General features: G+C 34.2%; 1 protein-coding gene across 7 annotated transcripts in view; it reads right to left on the minus strand.

Annotated features, from left to right (window-relative positions):
- LCORL (ligand dependent nuclear receptor corepressor like) overlaps nt 1–19,568 on the minus strand; it is a 73,067-nt gene that overhangs the window by 11,106 nt on the left and 42,393 nt on the right. The window contains exons 6-8 of one of the 7 annotated variants that reach the window (XM_042811714.1): nt 16,555–16,645; nt 14,311–15,142; nt 7,235–7,344 (exon numbers count right to left, since the gene is read on the minus strand). In XM_042811714.1, the coding sequence (XP_042667648.1) occupies nt 7,327–7,344; nt 14,311–15,142; nt 16,555–16,645 (941 nt within the window). In that variant the 3' untranslated portion in view covers nt 7,235–7,326. Of the gene's footprint in view, nt 1–338; nt 7,345–11,184; nt 15,143–16,554; nt 16,646–19,568 lie in introns of those variants that run through there. The other 6 variants (XM_042811712.1, XM_042811711.1, XM_042811710.1 and 3 more) reach the window with 6 other exon arrangements.

Here is a 19,568-nt window from a genome sequence, read left to right on the forward strand (position 1 = left end):
CAGCAAAAGGAATTGTCCTTGACACATAAATGCATTGTTGAAGCAATAGTTGAGAAATTGAGTTGTTTATTACTCATTAAACCTCACTTTGAATAAAACAGGTAGTGTAAAAAAAAACAAAAGATGATTCATTCTCTCCTCTTGCTCAATTGACTGCATGGCTAGTTCTTGTTTCTTGGTACTACCTCAAACCGTAAAAACTCAATTGACAATTCCACTAGTACGCTTTAACAAAAATTGACATATAAACAAGATCTGACAACATTCTGCCTACTTGCCACAATGCTTCATAATAAACCAGCAGCACAATACCTCCATCTTTTAAGAATACACCAAGATCGGAAAAACTTGAAGAAAAACTTTAAATATTGACTGCGTCACCATAAGAACATTTCAAGCACGGCAACAGAATGATGATATAAATTATGATGCCACATCAACAAAAGTACAATCCAAAGAACATATGAACAAGTAATGATGCTTTCATGTGCATTAAACTTCAGATGCAAGAACTACGTTTGAAAATGCATGCATGCACAGCTAGAAATCATGTTCCTTCTTTTTAGCCAGTAGCTACATGCTAGACTAAAAACATTTTTATGATTTCCTTAACTGGTGCAGACAGTACACAATGTTGAATCAACATGCCAAAACAAGACAATTCCTATACCAAAACATCACCCTGAAAAAAGACATTTACAAGCATGGAGAAAGCTCCAGAATTGTAATTTTTTTCTCTTTTAACATTTCCTTTATCAAGGAACTTTCTGTTATATCCATTCTAAAGACAACAATTGATATGATTAACTATGAGTAAGAGGGAAAATAAACAAAAATTGTAAATGAAGTAATGTAAAAGAGTTATCAGATATTTCCAAAGATCCAAAACTATGAGAGGAAAGTTATCAGGTAAATAAAATAGAGTCCCAATTAAAACTAACATGAGACCATATCACAGTAACAGGTCTTACATTGCTATGGCAAGAAAAAAATTAAATATAAATATAAATTGAATGCAAAATTTTCTTGTCTACAGTCAAAATTACAAAATAAAAAGAAGAGAGAGCTCTTTCTTCATTGGTAAAAAGAAACAAATAGATGCTACTCTTTCCTTTTCTAGTTCTAGCATTTTCTATAGCAACCTTGTGTCAAACATTGAACTTCTTAAAAACAAGTTGTGCTTTTTTTATGTTATTTGTCCCCATATCAGTAAGTTAAAAATAATAGTATAAATGTAAAAAACTCCGTACCTCAGAAAAGCACTGTATGATTACACCAAATGAGCTTAATATGAAGAATCGTATATTACATAAAGTACAAAAGAAACAAAGTATACAAAGAGCCATAATACTGTTTATATTACAACTTAAATTAATGCCTCAGTTTATTATCTGGGATAGCTTTCTACAAAATAGAATACAAAGGGGGACATAAGATTTTGCTCTGATGTTTCAAATTTTATCTTTATTCTTTGGGCAATAAAGTCAGATTAGCTTATACAGGGTTGTTTCTGAAAACAAGTATTTCTGCAGTAACTGAATTCCTTCTGCAGAACTCTTTTTCTGCTTATGTGGATACCTAACATCTTAGTTATTTTATTGAAATTAGATGAGACTTCTGGCTAAGGAGATTTCTTCATATCATAGAAGAAATAATTTCACAAGTGTATCCTCTTTGTAAGCATATACCAGCCTTTCTGAGATCACAGTTGTATAACAATGTATTATAAATATCTAGTTTTAAAAATAGATTGAATTCACACTAGCCTAAAAGCATTCCAAACAAATGCATTCAGCTTGATAACTGTATACTGTACTCAACTAGAATAATTTTGTATTTCCAATCATTCTGTAAGGATTCAATGCACAAACCCTTTAGAGTCAGCATATTTCATTTGGCATTGAATGGATACTAAAACGGATCTCTGAATGAATACTTCTCAGAAGTACGTAGTGCTATTTTTTTACCACTTAATTACAAAACCATTACAGATTTACATTAGAAATACTTAAGTGACAAAAAAAAAAAAAAAAAAAAAGTTTTGTTTTCAAACAACTCTGTTGGTTAGTAAACTGAATTTCTGTTTCATTTTATAATTTACCCTTCCTCAGAATATGAGAAGCTATACAGTGGAATGAAATTCTTCATGTTGAAATTAATAACCAGCTGCCACCAACTTCAATATGTCAGAACTGATTTGCTGTCTCTCTGGACTGTATTACTTAGCTTTTTTCCTTTCATCTTGCCACGCTATAGCCATAAAAGAATGTAACAAACCTATTACAACTGAAAAATTAGCGTAAAATAAAATATTTTATATATATCGAATTTGCATTTCTGAATTATTCTGTTAGGTTTAATTTCATTACTGCTCTGAAATTAATACGAATATCACTAAAAAAAAATCCAAAGTGCTTATTTGCTCGACCTCTCTAATTATTTAAGATTGCAATTTAAGGTGAGGGGGGGAACAGGAACTTACCTACTTGGCACTTTGGGTAATAAGCTGCCATTTGTCCACTATTGTATGATTGTCTCTTATGCCTTTTTCTTACATTTGTATCAGTGGTCTCCCATTGTGGACTTTTTCTTTTGTTTATTCTGATAAGAACTTCAGAACTACCAGCAGGATTATCATCATGGTTTACACCACTACTTAATTCTCTGCTGTGAAACTGGTCATCCAGTCTTTCAGTCACTTTAGAAGAATTAGATCCTTTAGGTGTTTCCATTTCATTCTCTTGTTTCTTTAATGTGTTTTGCTTAGTAGAATGGGACCTCAAAAGAGGGTGTCTTTTTTCTTCCAAATAGGCCTGATGGCTTTTACTCTCAACAGCTTCAGGAGAATAAATGACATTATTTAATTTAAACGAATTGTGCTGCTCAATATGGTTGATTTTCCTCAGAAATATTCTACAATCTTTAAAGGTTTTGGCTTTCCATGTATTTGGAAACAGTTTATCTTGGCTTTGTCCTTTTCTAACATTTTGTTGGCAAAAAATTGTTCCATTTGTCTCTGCATGTGACTTAAGTATATTTGCTAAACCGGGATGTGGGTTAAAATCAGAAGATCCCATCATCTGTTGAACAAATGCATCTCTGGCTTCATTCTCAGCTGGCAAGAGGCTACTCTGAGATTCTACCAAAGTTTGAGTGGGCTGGATTTCTACCGTATTTTTTTCCTGGAGCACAGGCATTCCATCACTGCTTTCCTCACTTGCACTTTTAAACAACTGGCTTTGGCAAAAAAACTGTAAATTTTTCTTTTTTGATTTCCAGCCTCCAGGAGCCTGGCTATACAGCTTTTTTTTTGGTTGTCCCCACCTATCATGCTGTAACTTTTTAAATTCATTTCTTTTTAATCTGGTTAATGCGAAATTACTTTTCATGCTTAAGACTGGAGACCTCACCATATTATGTAATATTTGTAATTTCCCTGCGGGTTTTGAAGGAGAGGATAGTGCAAACTTTTTAAAGTGCTTTCTGAAAAGGCAAGTACTAAGATCAGATTGCTTAGTTTCCATCTTTATCTCTCTAGTACTAACTACTTCTAAAGGATTGCGAGCATTTGCCTTTCTCACTAGTGAGAGAGACTGTGTTTCTGTAGTTTGCATAAACCAGGTGCAGAGTTCATTCATGTTACACTTTTTCTGAAACAGCATTTTTATAGGTGATGTTTCAATTTCTACAAGGCAGGAGTCTAAAGGGTTTGACATTTCACTGTTACAGTCTTGTTCAGTGGGATCCCTGTTTTCACATACACATTTATCAAACTCATTTCCCCCCACTCGCAACCAGGTATTAGTTATCTGTTCAAATCTATTATTTAGTTCTTCCATCAAAGTGTCACTTGAAGCGGAAGTAGCCCACCACCTGAGAGAAGGCTTTGATGAAAAAATGGGATCCGATGATACATCATTAATGGGCCCAAAATCACTGTCCCCAAGATTCTTTTCTGAATTTCTCATTTCTGAGGTATCTGTGGATGTTATGCTCTGATTTGATTGCCTGCGTTTTTCCTTTTGATCTTTAGCTTTTCTCAAATGGAGTTTGTAAGATTTATGCAGCAAGGCACTTCTACAAGTAAATGCACTAGAGGATGCTAATGAATGTAAGAAATGCAATGAGGGCTTTCTGTCTCTAACAGAGTGTCTCAATGGAATCTCGCGTTTTCTTGACGCTGTTGTAATAACACTGTTTGATCCATCTTCTCTAGAATCTTTCTGCACACTCTTTATTTGACTCATATTATTGCACAGCTGATTGTTTTTCTCCTGTGATATGCTTTTTTCTAATAAGTTCTGCTGTTGTAAAGGAGGCAAACAGTTGCTAATGCTCACTTTTCTTTCCTGAGGTGAAACTCTATTAACAGTCACAGATATGCCAGAGATTTTTACTTTTGCTGGCCGACCAGGTTTTCGAATGGCAGTTAACGGTTTCTTAACTGGCCGTATAATATTGCTGCAAGGATGTGGTGATGCCAGGTTGCTCTTGATAGGTCTAACATAGTCATAACCAGAGACCTCATTTTCAGTAGAAGAATTCTGCAAGGCTTTCACTATTTCAGTCAAAGCATTTTCAGTTTCTGTGCTATGCCTCACTTTGCCGTGGTCATTGGCAAAATTGAAGTCAACCTGTTCTCTGGGCAGAGTACTGATTACATTTAGATTACCTTCAGAAACATGTCTTTTAGTTCTTCTTGACCTTCCAAAAACAACCGTCACAGTGATATTTCTGTTGCTATTAACTTCTTCCATTACTGATGCATCAGATTTGGTACTTTTACCATCACTGTTGAGTTCAGCTCTACATTCTCTCCTTTCAGTTATATCTACTTTTGGTTTTGGAGGCCGCCCAATAGGTCTCTTAACCTGCTTAACAACTTGAGGACCTATTTTCTTTGGTCTACCAGGCTTTCTTTTTAAAACAGATTCACCACTATTGCTTGATTTATCCACAATTTCATTTTGTTTTGAGTCACTTAAGTTAGTTTGACCAACTGCACAGGAGCTTGTAATTGCTTCCACACAAGCACAGCTTGATTCCTCCTTGGCACTGTTTTCAAAATCATTGACACAGATTGCATGAGAAAGATTTTCTGTGGCCTGTTTGTCTAACACAGTGCTTGTGTACCCCTGAAACGAACAAACATCTGTGCTTCCTTTAGCAGACGTAGTTGCAGATGTCAGAGTATATTTGATGCCTTCACTGCTGTTAACCTCTGAGACAAACATAAGCTTAACGGGACTTGAGTAGCTTAAGAAAGATGGTATTTCTCTAGCTCCAGAAGTTGCATGCAAGGCCTCATTGCTGGATGCAGAATTAGATGAATCAATGCTCAGAGACTTCAAAAGGCTGTCATTAATTTCTTGATCTATAACCATTTCTTGCTTGCTTGTTGTCACACACAGAGTTTTGTTTTTATTGCTGTTTGACAAACGTGAATGTGGAAGGAAGCTTTGTCCTGTGTATTCCATTTCATCTGCACTGAAAGGGAAGTCACTTTTAGCAAGTGGGTTCATAACCTGTTCGTAAGCATTATCTTTTACTTTTTGGCTTATTTTGTAACTATTCAACCATGAGCTGTTAGACTTTTTCGCTAAGTTAATTGTATCTTCTAAACGCTCTACGACAACTTGCAGATTCGTGTCTCTCACAATTTTGCTTATATTTACATCACTGCATCTTTCAGCATGAACATCTTCATTTATTTGCATTTTTTCCAAACATTCTAACGACTTCTTTGCATCAGATGATTTTCTGAATACAATGTTGTTTGTTACGTACACAGAGTACCATCCAGGAGGCACAATGTTGCGTTTAGTTCTGCCTGGGGTTCCATTACTCTCGCCATGCAAAGGAAGCTGATCAGTCTCTTTTATAGTTGCAAAATCTTGAGTTTTTGCAGATTTAGCCTGGTTGGCTGCAAAAGCACTGTCTTCTGAAAGAACTAGAAAGTCAGAGCTGGTTTGAAAATTAGTAAGAGGTAGTTTGAAAGACTCTGTTTGGTGTACTGGAAAACATACTTGTTTGGTATGGCAATTCATACAAGGATTACTTTCAAGACATTGCAAATCTTTATCTTCTATCACAGTTAACCTGTGCCTTTTGTTTGGGTATATCTTATCAAAATTCTTTGCAGATTTCTTTGCATTTCTCTCAGAAATTGACTTTTTTCTTACAAGAGTTTCATCAAGGCTTGCAAGCTGCCTCTTGATTTGCAAAGACTGTCGTCGAATATACGGTGAATCAGGAGAATTATACATTGCAAATAAAGTTTCCTGACGCTTCCGAAATCTTGTTTGGATTATTTTATTTTCCATTTGCTTATCATGTTGGCGAAGTAATTCCATAAAACTATAATCACTTGCCTTAGCATTATGCAAAAGGGAGGTTATAAAGTCTCCTAATTTTACATCGTTTTCTGGTGCCCTGTCAATGCTAGAAAGTTTTACAAGATTTGCTGCTATGTCTGTAGTGTCTATTGATTTTAACTTCTCATTAATACGGTCCATTAAATCTTGGAAAATGGCATAATGTTCACCTTTCTCAGCTTTCTCAGAATTCATGTAATTGTTGTCTTCTTCATCTATTGACTGCAGTGTTCCAGCTGAATATTCAGTCACTTTTTCTCCACATGTTTTGTTTTCATATTCAAATTCTCCATTGCTTCCTTCAGCTGGCAATAGGTATGGAGGCTGGTTGATGGATATTTCAGGCTTGTTATTGTCTAAAATTGGAAAATCCATAATTGATCCTTCCACTGTCTCAAATTCTTTATTCTGCACAGGTGACAGTGGTGGTGGTGATGGGCTGCGAGATCTACTTGCATTTTTAATGCTATTTAATAGATCACAGTCCTTAACTGAAGATGCACATGCTACTGCTCTCACAGAATGCTTGGCAGAATTTTGCAACTGTTCAGCACAATACTTATGAGAACTACATGCTTTGTTCACCATGGTCTTAATACATCCAATCGCTACAGCTTGGCATGACAAAGAATGGAAATCTTTAATACAAATAGGCAGAGGTGGTAAATAAGTGTTTGGTATTTGATTTTGTAAACAGCAACTTTTTGTTATCATATGTCCTTTGCAATTGCAAAATGAAACATGAACATCTTCTTCAGTAAGGAAATTGGGAGTTTCAGAGTGGACTGAATATGTTTGTTTGCAACTGCAAACTATAGGAACACTTTCATCTTGCATTAAAAATTTTAACATAGCCAAAGTCTGTTGCCAGTGATATGAACAAAAAGACTCCAAAACTTTGTTTAATGCTGATTTTCCTTTTTCCAAACTAGTAGTTTCCTCTGAATTTGCATCAGCTGTTGAGCTTGAACTGAAAATGAAAACAAATCAAAACAAAACATAAATTACAGTAAAACACCACATCTACTGTTTGTTACAATGGCTAAGCTTGAAACTAAAAACCTGAAGTTTGCAAAACAGTTCTGTTCTATTTGCACAACTCTCTCAAACTTGCAAGTTTCACTAGAAATGATGTGAATCTTATATGTAGCTGTGGTAATCCTACCACAAGAAGAAAAACAATCAGAACTATGGAACATAAAGAATAGCTCAAAACACAACTTCTTGTATTCAAATGTAATTAAGCAGTGTTAACTTCCTGATGTTTGAGATCACCATGAACCTGGGGGCTCAGTGCTACTGCCATTTCACAAACTGAGCAGTTGAAGCACAGAAAGGGATGATAAATGACTTGCCTAAGCTCACAAATCAAGCTTGTGGCTGAGGCAAGAATGGATCCATTTCTCCTGAGACACCTCCTAAGATATTCATGTACCAAAACACATTGAATGCTCTTAGGATAGTCATTAAATATTCTTTTAATGACAGGGTTTTCTCCATCTTTCTAGAACAATTAATCTTAATAGGCTCATAGAAAATTTCAAAAGTAGCCATTTGCTACTGTTTCTGTTCTTTTCAGATAAAAATTTTCCTTCTGGTATTTAAATAAACTGTAGTGGTGCACCAAGGGCTCTTCAATATGTTACACACACACATATGCACACACACAGATTCCTTCCTCATACAGAGAGAGATAATCACTGCTGGAATAAGGAACTGCTCTGACAAAAGTTAATATCTGTTACATCTCAAATACAGGGTAGGTCTATATCTGAGAAAGACTTCTGAGCAGTTATACTCAATATATTAACTCAAAATAAAATCACTCATGAAACACTACCTTAACTATTTAATTCATCCTTTATCAATTATTAAAACTAATGTCACTACTTACCTAATCAATCATTTATACTGAAAAGCTGAAATTTTCCATGGTAGAAATTAGTACAAATATTTCTTCATTTAAATACAAATTGGATAGCGACTATCACCAGATAGTTAATACCTAATTCAAATGTTTTACTGAAACCAATTGCATGACCAGAAAATATTAGAAGAATTCTGTTTTAGAAAAGTATGTATTGTTTAAACATATCACCAAACTCTGAACATGACACTAACTTTTTGATCTAATACTATTTCGCTTAACTTTTTGCATTTAAGCCTGAACTTTGGAATAACTTAATTTTGTTTGGTATTATAATTGTTTTGAATAAGGAACAGACATTATTTAAACATACTATATTTATATAAAAGTTACCTATTTTTTTAATTAGCTCATACTCAATGTTATTAACATCAATAACTTCCAGCTTCAGGTTTCTTAACAGAAATTATGCATGCAAATTTGTAGTTTTATTGTCCCCCATTTATAGTTCAGAGCTTTAAAACAGCCAACTATGCATAGTAATTCCTTATGTTCTCTCCTTCTCTTGGAATATTTACTATGAAATGGAATATATTGAAGATCAATGAGTAGATAATATTGGTAACTCAGAGAAGTCTAAGATAATAGTGATACTAGTAATTCAAATTGCAATTATGTTTAAATCAGAGGCATAAAAATATTAAACCCCTCTTTGCACTTGCAATCTAAAATAAAAACATTCAAGGACACTATGTCAGGATTTAAATGATTTTGAAACACCTCTGCACTGAAGAGTTAGAACATTACTTCTAGTTCCATCTTATTAGAGATCATCCTACGAATTCAGGAGTCACAAGATCTTGAAATATATAACTATGTTTGTGAAAATAAAGCATATTCTTATAAAAACAGTTACAGGTAAAAATTGCCCTACCCATCACCAGGAATTTAAAGAAATAATGTATCAAAAAGCTAAACAGAAGTGAAAAACAAACAAACACACCACTAGGTCATGGATATTTTGTTTGTAAATCACAGTAGATTTGTTACATACTAATTTGCAAACTGATGGGTGCAGCACAGTATTTTACAGACTAACTCTGTCTTTTCAGGTTTGCAAGTTCTGCCTAACTGAGTTTCACTAGAGATCTTTTAATGGAGATTGCTTGTACTCATAATGTGAGTAATTGCTATTTCAGATATTTCACTGGTGGAAGAAACTTCCAGAACCCTAAAACTTTCTCAAAGTCAATAATCACACTTTCTAAAGGCCTCAAAATGGCTCTGAATTTGCCACGTTGAGATCAATCTATTAAAAAGTAACATACTGCACACCCTCCTAATATTCCTTCTTTCCCAGCTACCTAACCTTGTGCGAAACAACTACAAACCACTTTCCTTTCACGCGTGTTAGTTTCTGACAGACAACTTCACCTACTGTAAAATGCTACCATGCTCCAAATGATCTCTGTGTCTGGAAATGCAGCAACCCCAGCCTTGGTCAGCATTTGGGAGCAGAGCTCATTCTGCTTTAAATCAACAAATTTGTTTGAAGAGAATCTTTGTCTGTAGAGATGTCCACGTATTCAAATAAACTAATGTAAATAGCTTTTCATTGCAATTATGGAACTGTATTTCAGTTTTCTATAATTCCTTTAGCTCTTCCATAGAGCCATTTAAATTTGCATTGCCATGCAGCAGCTTTAGAATTAATTCCATAGAAGGAAGAATGAGCTATTTTGCAACTGCACACTTCCTTTACAGAACTGCCTTACACATCTTAGAAATAAGCCAAAAAATAAAAAAATAAAAAAATAAGGCCAGCAAGAGTGGGTAAGAAATGAAGGGGCTTAAGGGGGAAAGGAGGAAGGGATTAATACCTGCTGCTCTCCTGCTCCCTTTTGTGCCTAAAATCTCTGAAGTGAGGCATGGAACTATGCTATCTCCCTGCTGGAGGGGAGGGTCATTTAATACCATAGATTAACAATTGACTGGAGTCTAAAACTGGCTCAAAGGCAGAGATGTTATCAGGCTAAGAACTAGACTTTCGGTCTATTATTTTAGATATAACTATTTCTCCTCATAAACTCTCAGGAAAAAGTGCTATTAGAGGACTTCCAAAAGACTTCCTTTCCTAAAGTTCTGTCTTCTGATTTCTCAGGCACAGGAAGAAGGAGAAACCTAGCAACGTCTCGGAAGACTGAGAAGAGGAACAGAATGGGAATATAACACATTTGCAAATACTCATAGGGACCACAGAACTCCTACAGAAACAAACGTGTACTTACTTTACATGTTTGTTTTCTAGCTTTACTAAGAAAACATGTTTACCTAAAAAAAGCTGTATTTTAACTATATTATTAGTAAAATTCAGTTCCATTTATGAGTCTACATAGTTTTTGATAATTTGCAGCTGCAAACTGATTTCATATTCAGATTCTTTGGCTTTCTGAAATTCTTCTCATTAATGAATAATACATCAACTTTAAGCAGTCACCCTTCCTGAAAGCTACTATGTCTGCTATATAAAAGTCTCAGAGTAAACTATCCATTAAATGCTTAATCTGTACAGGTCTTGCTCTTAATCCACTAATAAATGTATTCCTCAGGAGTAAGTCAAATGAGTCAGCGTACAGGTTTTTCATTTCTTTTTCTTTTTTTTTCTTTTTTTCTTTTCTTTTTTTTTTTTTTTTTTTTTTTTTTACTGAATGAGCAAATCAATCACACATCAGTGTTGTAAATTTATGTGCAAAAGCATTGAAGTGCTTTACTACAAATTACAACGTAGAAACACGTTAACTAAACAATTAAATTCATACAATTAGATTTAGGAATATAACAACACAAAGAAGAAACAGAATTACAGTACATTTACAACACAAGACAAATACATGGAATTCATTAGAAAATATTGTAATAAATAATTCATGAATTATAGTGCAATTGATTTATGCATAAATATAACTAATTGCCTAAAAATCAGTTGTTAACAAAAATCTGTCAAAAATCAAGGCAGCCACAGAGTTTTACTAAATTACTGCGACAATGGAAATACTGCAATTAAAAAACAAATACAAGTATTTGTACTGTAAACAACTAAAAAATCAGTCTCACTAAAGTTAATATACAATTTAATATAAAATTGTCATTAGCTACCAGAAATGGTTTAAACAGCTTTACTGAGCAGTAGTTCTAAAAACAGAGGCACTGTTTTTTAATATAAAATACTTGAGAAACATTCAAATAAGTAGAAAGCATGTAGGGCTTGCTTTCGCCTTCATTTAAAATTCTGCTGAAACATGGATTTCCAGAAATTGTCAATTACTAAGTAGTGACTGATAACAGAATTTATAAAACAGTTCAAAGTGTGTAATTTAAGTGACATTTAGTGGAGTCATAGGGGTTGGGGAAGGAGAATCTACATATTTCCCTGCCTTTCCTTAGTTGTGTAATCAAAGGTTAGCCTAATAATTAGAAACAAATAATTCTGTTCCTTTAAACACTTACAGGTTGAGTATCATCTATAAACTATCAAAAAATATTTTAATATACTATTTCTGACCAAAAAATAAATACAAGTACTAAAATGTTGAAAATTAATTATAATATTACATACAAAACTACTGAGTACTGTTAAGTCAATAGTAAAATGATCCCTGATTTTATGAATCCTGTTAAATTTTTGGTCAGGTCACCTTCTAAACGATATAAAAAGAGTACTGTAACTTGCCTTCAATATAAACTTCAGGCTCAAATTTATAACGTTGTCTGAGGAGTAGAAAACATCAACATGGTACAAACATTAGGCAACGTACTGAAATCCCAAAGTTTTGCAAGTAAAACAGATCTTGAATGTTTAACGTATTTTTAAACTTCACTTTCCAGTGGGGATGCATTAACAATTTAATTCTTCTGGCCCTCACAAAATATGGCTTAATTCTTTTAAAATGAAAGATGACCCTGACACCTGCTGTTTTCGACCTTGTTATCAGGTACAGTTCTGCTTAAAAAAGGATTCATTTTGAAATATGCAAGTAAACCTTAACCACTGAAGATTCAGTATAGATCTTGGAGACCAAAAATGTCATACACTGCTTTTGCAGTTTCACTTAAATTCTTACGGATTACTCTATTTTAAAGTGTAAGCTCTTATTTTTCAGTAAGGTTAATAAATATGGACTAGATTTTGCCACTAAACTTGCAAGTATGCTTTCCAGTGACTTTAATGGCAAATTCATTTCAAAATCAAGTTACCTGATGTAGCTCATATGTATCTAATGTCCCCTTTCTGTTTTTTTTTTTATAATTAACCTATACCTACATACGAAAATTTAAGTGCGAGAGAAAAAATGGACAATCTATGTATGCATGTGCACCAAATGTATAAAAGTTGGAGAAAAGTCTTTTCCTATCCCAAATTAATGCATACAGACATAATAACATTTTGAGAGGAAAAGGGCATTTATGTTCTGTATCGAATATATGAAGCAAGTCCCTGCTCTTCATATGCAGACACGTGATAGTGATAGTCCATGAAAAAATTAAGATATAAAGTCCAGTGTGAATACTTTGAAATCCATTTAAAAACTGTAATACGAAAGTAATTGGTCTCCCTTGTAGTCTACTAAAAGTTACGTATTTAAAGTGAACTGCCTAACTTCTAACTACCAAATTTATAAAGAATTTATATTATTGAAAGTTTTAAAACAGCTTCACTGTTTAATATTTGTATTTCTATCAAGACCCTGAACTGCAAATTTGGTTATTAGCAAAATGATAATGTAACTTGGTATTCATTTTGATAAACTGAAAATGTTCTGAAATGTCACAGCAGCAAATACATTACAGTTACAGTGAGGTTATTCAATAGGAGTGTGACACAATCCTTAAATAAATTTTAAGTAGTCATAACATCAACTAACCAGCACGTTTAAACAAAACAAAACAAAAAGAAAACAAAACAAAAAACCATTCTCAAGCTCATTCTGTGCGCATTATGAACACGCTCTAAGATGCATTTCAACTTTCTTTTGAAACCTTATAGGTCATCTTATTTTTCAAAATAAAAAGGAAAATTATGATAAGGATTAAATTATGTTATGCTCTTAAGTATTCCATCTTATTTCATATTTAATAGTTCTATAACTACAGTAATTTCTCGGGTTTCATAAGTGTACACTTTGTAAACACCAATTTCTTTCTAAACCACCAACAAAATTTTTTTTAAATGATAAAAAATGCAGTTTATGCCTGCTAACACACATTTTTAGTAATGAAATGTTTCTTTCTTACTTGTATTGGATATTTAAGTAACTATTAACTTTTGTTTTTCTTTCACAGAATGTACTATAACCTACTAATACTTCACAAATTCACTCCCTGGTAAGGAACTAGCTTTTTAAAAAAATCCCTTGATTTGTATAATCTGAGTTACTTACAATTTATTGCAAGTATTCTGTGAAGTTTGTAAGTTTGCTAACCATAGATCGTGTATTTCTGTAATAAGATGGTTTGTTGAATGGGTAGAGTGGTTCTTCATCAATTAAAAATTATGCTTCACATGACAAATACTCATTCGCCCAAAACATTTTTATGCTATTGACTACTAAATAAAACCTGAATCTTTTCACCTATTTATACAAGGATAATATTAAATACACACTATCAGAATTAAGTGAGGAACTCTATAATTCTGTCCACAGTGAAAACCCTGAATAAAACTATTTTTCAAAAGGCATGTATGTGGTTTTTGAACTGTATCATTTCACGTCTCCTGTCAGAGTGAACATATGTATTTCTCACACTGTGTGTGTATACAGACATACATACACACACACACACACACAAAACAATTTGCTAACAATTATTCTACACAGGCTTGCTACTGGTTTTGCAGCTGCCAGTCCCTGAATCTGTCATATTAAATAAGCCAGTGTCTGGTAAACGGAGTTTCTTCTTCGGCGGAGTCTTCAATGTTCCAGATCTTTCTTTTACTTTATATTCTAAAGTGCTGTGAGGTACCCCATAAATTCCTTGTGCTTTGGAAACACTCATTTTCCCACTCATTACCATTGCAATTGCTTCTTCCATTATTTCATGATCATACTGCCGATAGCGGCCACGTTTTTTTCTCGGCTGCTTATTATCTTTACGATCCAAACTATCTTCTGTATTTTCTGAGGTTCCATCTACCGTCCCATTCTTAGCATTAAGACACAAAGGAGAGAGGTCCCCATGCAGAAAGTAGGAATCAACACTTGAGTGAGTTACAGGTCCAGAACATTCAATTTTGTTCTGTTTAGGGAGTATATTTTTCAATTTTTGAAGAGCTGATCCTTCTAAGACTGAGGAGGTTTTAGAAACGTGGTACATAACATCCAGAAGACCAGCAGTATCAGACTGTGGTTTGGACACAGAACTTATTCTTAGCTGAGGAATTTTTAATTGTACAGTAGGATTCGTAGTTTCATATTGGAGATTTTCATTTTTTTCTTTAAATTGTGTGACCATTCTCTGCAGAGTTAATTGGTGGAGGTAACTGGAAGCTGTTGGGAATTTTAATTCTGAGGTTTCAAGTAGACTGAGTTTACTTTTTTCTGTGCGCTCTGCTTGAGCTCTTGCCCACAAGGCTACTTTTTGTAGGACTGCACAAGTTTCTTTACTGTCTTTAAATGAATAACTATCATTGAAATCTCGAGTTTTGTTTTTAAAAGGTGCAGGCTTTCCTGCTGGTAAGGCTTCTAAGTGGAGAAGTAAAGTTTTTTGAGGTATGCCATAAAGTATGCCTGCTTTATTTATGTCCAGTGCTCCAGACTGAATGTCTTTCAAAGCTTTTGAGAGCAAACCATCTGCAAACTCAGCACTTCTTTCCACATAGTCCTCTCTGTGTCTGTGTAGTCTCCTGGATGGATGGAATGAAACGATGGTAAACTGATGTATGAGAGACTCTCACACAGCTATGGAAGGGAAGGGTCCACTCCTTTATTATACTCCTTGCTTCGGTAACATCACTGCTTCTGATACTTTTAAGCCTTTGAGATGTGGTAGTTAAATGATTATCCTAGCAAAATGTTACAGTTCTGGTAGGACAGTGCATCAAAAATCATACGGTGGCTTCTACAGCAGCCCTTCCAAGAACTTTATATCCTATCTCAGTATTTGGTAATATTCTCATGTGCTTGCTATATTCCCTTGTTCACATGCTTGCAGAGCAACACTGTTATAATTTTAATTATACAATTAACGTTCCATTAAATACCCAAATCCTGAAGGAGTTTTTGTTAGTAGAAACGTGACGTTACCGCTAAACAAGTAATAAAAGAGTCAACCCCCTCATAGAAAATTTGCAGCAATAAGTACATACTACACACAAACATCCCAGACTTACACAAACTAGGTTTTCTACAACCATAAGGTAAAGTGTCATAGTTAACAATCAAGTCCATTTTGGCAAAATGAAACACAGTTTTATAAACTTCTAGCCACTACTTACAGCTAATTACAAAGTCATATCAATTTTTAAAGCTTCTTCATATCAGCAAATTAATAAAATGCATTTTACACCATCCAACAAGTACTGCTATTGTATTCCTATTTGTAGTAAGTTACTTTGTAAGACGTACAGGTGACAAAAAGGGTCCTGCTATGGCTAGTGGATGGGAGGATGCCAAAATCATAACAAAATCCAACAAAACAATGCGCTTCTCTAGATTTGTGGTAGCTTGCAGCAGAGGCAACGTTTTTCTTGCTGGATAAGAAATTTAACTATTTGCCACCACATACCATAGCCAGAACTATGATGCAAGTATAAATATGATGATTAAGAGCTCTCTCTCTCGCGCGCATTCTCTTGCTCATATTAAGGAGTATTATAAATAATAGTCATTTAACTTGTTCATGTTAGTTGAAGAATATTTTAAATCTAAATATTAACATGCTTCTTTTTTTGTCAAAAACTGCAAATTCCTAAGTGAACTCTGAAAGAATAAATTTGCATTCTCTTCTACTACCCCACTACTTTCATTGTGTCTACATAATCAATTTTCAGTTCATTTTTAGTAACATGAACTAAAGTTTGGTGATTGTTCTGATAACTTTTCTTTAAACAGAAAAAAATAAAAAAGACGAATGAAACATATGATATATACATAGACACACACTTATGAGTGACACAAATTCTTTTGAAAGAAAAATATAAACCACATGTGTGTGTCAGTATATACTAATATGTTATGAACGTAAAACCTGACTTCAGAGAAGAGTAAACTCGATTTTCTTTTACATAAGCCAAAGAGAGTCCTAAAAGTTGCTTACCCAGACACCGAGTTTTCAGAACACAAGGGATCGTATTTTGGCTCTTCCAACCTTGCGCTTTTCTTTGTAGAGAGATCTAACACTCCATCCCCTGCAAAGAACAGTGATGCAAAGAGTAGTCGTGACAGCAGTTTAAGGATTATCTCAGACATTTTTTTTACCAATCGTTTGTACCTACGTAACAATTTTTAAGCAGTTAAATTTATCCCATAAAATTTCTGACGCCTTTTTTTTTTCCACAGTATCAGCTGTCTGTAAATAGTTTTGGATGATTTATAGTAAAATTGTCTAAAATTAAGAAAGAAAAACAAAAACTCACACAGAAATAACAAAATTTAAAAGAAGAATCTGTTTTAAGCAGAAACATGAGACATTTCCTAAAAACCATGTATGCATGGACACTGCACTGTTTACTTCCAAGGCAATGAGCTTCATATTATTTTGTACACACATACTGCAAACAAATCTGATAATGAAATTAAAATGGACCTAATTAAATCATAGATTTACAGAATCATTCAGGCTAGAACAGTACTCAGGAGATCTCTAGACCAATCTCCTGTTCTGAGATCAGATCAGGCTACTGGATGAGAAAGGAAAAGTAGTAGTATCCCCACCAATGGGGAGAAAGAGAGCTCAAGCCATGTTTTCAGTATATGGGACCTATGTCATTAAAAATTCCAGCTGTTTACACATATACACCTGCTGCCCCCACACAGACGTAATAATGTGACTACAGAACTAGAAAGACCTAAACTGGGGTGAGAATTAACTCTGTAAAGACACTGGCAAATGTTATGTTCAAAATTTATAGCTGGACATTGAGACTTATCAAGTATTGAAAAAGAAAACTGTATTTTATTTTAAATCAACACTTAGTAACATTGAAAATTAGCAAATCTCTTCATTAGCTGAAAATTTCTAATTATTGCTTAGGTTGCTTTTTTTGGCTTTTATTTTTAAACCACATTTAATGTAAAGATAAATCCCTTAAACATATTTAATTTCATACCTGCCTTCCTTGATTCTCTGTTTCAAACTTGGGCTGGTTGTGAGTCTGAGCTCTACAAACCTAATTTTGAGTTTCAACACGCATGAGCAATGTCACTGCTTGTCCTTTTTACAGTAGTATCATTTTTATGTTATTACGTGTTATTTCTAAAATATCAACCAATTGCATATGTTTTCCCATAGCTTTGGATGTACAACATGAAACACTGGTTGAATTTCCCAAATGCCAGCACTCAAACGAGAATTCAGAAAAATTCTTAGGTTAACTCTGCTGTATTACCCATACTACTAAGAAATAGAGTTTTGCGAAGGAAGTAAATACAGCTATTTGTTTTGGTCTGCTTAAAACAGCTTTTGACTGTTTTTGCCAAACAATTTTATGTTGGAAAAAAGAGAAAAATTAGCATTGTAGATCAGGGGAAAGAATATTTATAAATATGCTACTTTTCAAGGTGTCCCTTTCCTCCTAAACTTGTTCTCTGCAAAGCCTTTCTTAAACCGTAGGGATTGTAAAGGAAGCACTATAGTTAATGCTAATTCAAGCTTTCTGAAGCAGTAATGTTTCAGAAGGAAAAGCCAATTAAAATCACAGGAGAAATATTCTGCAGGGACTTATCCAGCCTACCCAGCTGTAAAATATTCCCAACTCCTGTGCAACAGACAGATCTCATCTGTTGTGTACTGCTAATGATAGAATCTTTGTTAGCCTTTGTTTGTGCATTTGCTTTTACAATTTCCACCTTCAGATAATTGACAGTCACAGGCAGCATGATATGAAATGCTTAGAAGAGATCACTGGACAAAATCACTAGAAAATATACCTCAGAAAACTACCTCAAAGTTTACAACTCATCAGGTTGCAAAGAGTTAATCATTAGATCACTATCACTTGACTACTAAGTACAAAAGAACACCAGGAATAGATTAAAATCAAAACAAACAGCAAAATGAAAACATGCTCCGAGATACAGGGCTGAAAAAAACAAATTAACCTCTAACTAAAATAGAATGTTTCGCTAAAGACTTCGGAATATCAAGATAACCAACTTGAATGGCTCTGTCTAACCAACGTACAAAGGAATTGAAGCTAACAAGGCTCTTAAAGAAAAAGTCAAAGGCTCTGGAAAGATTCCATGACAAAGTCTGAACAGATCATATCATTTTTATCTCCTGTTTTTCATAGGTGCCTCTGACAACAAAAGCCCTCAGCAAGCTGTAAAAATCACTAGAAAGAGCACAGTACTGAAAATATACTGCTGTGGCAAGAAAATTAGATACATTTTGGGCCTTTAAAAGGTAAGCAGACTGAATAATCATTTCAGGTTCAAGATAGCTGAATATCCCACACAGAAAATGCAAGTATTAAATATGTGTATTGCACATCCCTGAAGACTATGTCCTATCACTACCATAGAATCACTCAGGTTGGAAAAGCCCTTAAAGATCATCGAAAGGCGATCCTCAGCGAGAAGAGTGAAAGAGAAATGTGAGAGATTTGATATGTGCACAAAAGACGGGTAAAGTCATCACTGACTGGGTTCAGCAAGATTATTTTCTCAGCTTAACAAAATTTTTCTTCTGATGTGCTGTTCACACATACTCTAATAATTTTATGCACATTATCTCCTGCATGACAAACAGGAAATCTGTTAGAAAAGCAGTGCCCCTTGAGATCATGCTCCTTCCCTGGTACATTACTGAAAACACAAAGAATGGAGCAGATGCAACTCATCCTTCAGCTATCGCACTAATATGGGGCCCAAAGCACACAGTTTTCTAGTACTGAAGAACAAAAACCATATTGTACAGGTGAACAGTGAACCTTGAAAACCTAAATTACTAATTAAAAGGTAGGAATAGTACCTTTTAAACCAAAACAGCATTTTCTATTATTTCTGCATTTTCTATTATTTTATCGAATCACTCAAACCAGATGATTTAGTCAAGAATTCTAGACAAGAAGAAAATGACATCAGGACCAGAAAAAAACTATGTAAGGTGAT

Source organism: Centrocercus urophasianus, unplaced genomic scaffold (genome assembly GCF_019232065.1).
Source record: "Centrocercus urophasianus isolate 14NV4802_14NV808 unplaced genomic scaffold, USGS_Curo_1.0 seq_13, whole genome shotgun sequence".
Lineage (NCBI taxonomy): Eukaryota > Metazoa > Chordata > Aves > Galliformes > Phasianidae > Centrocercus > Centrocercus urophasianus.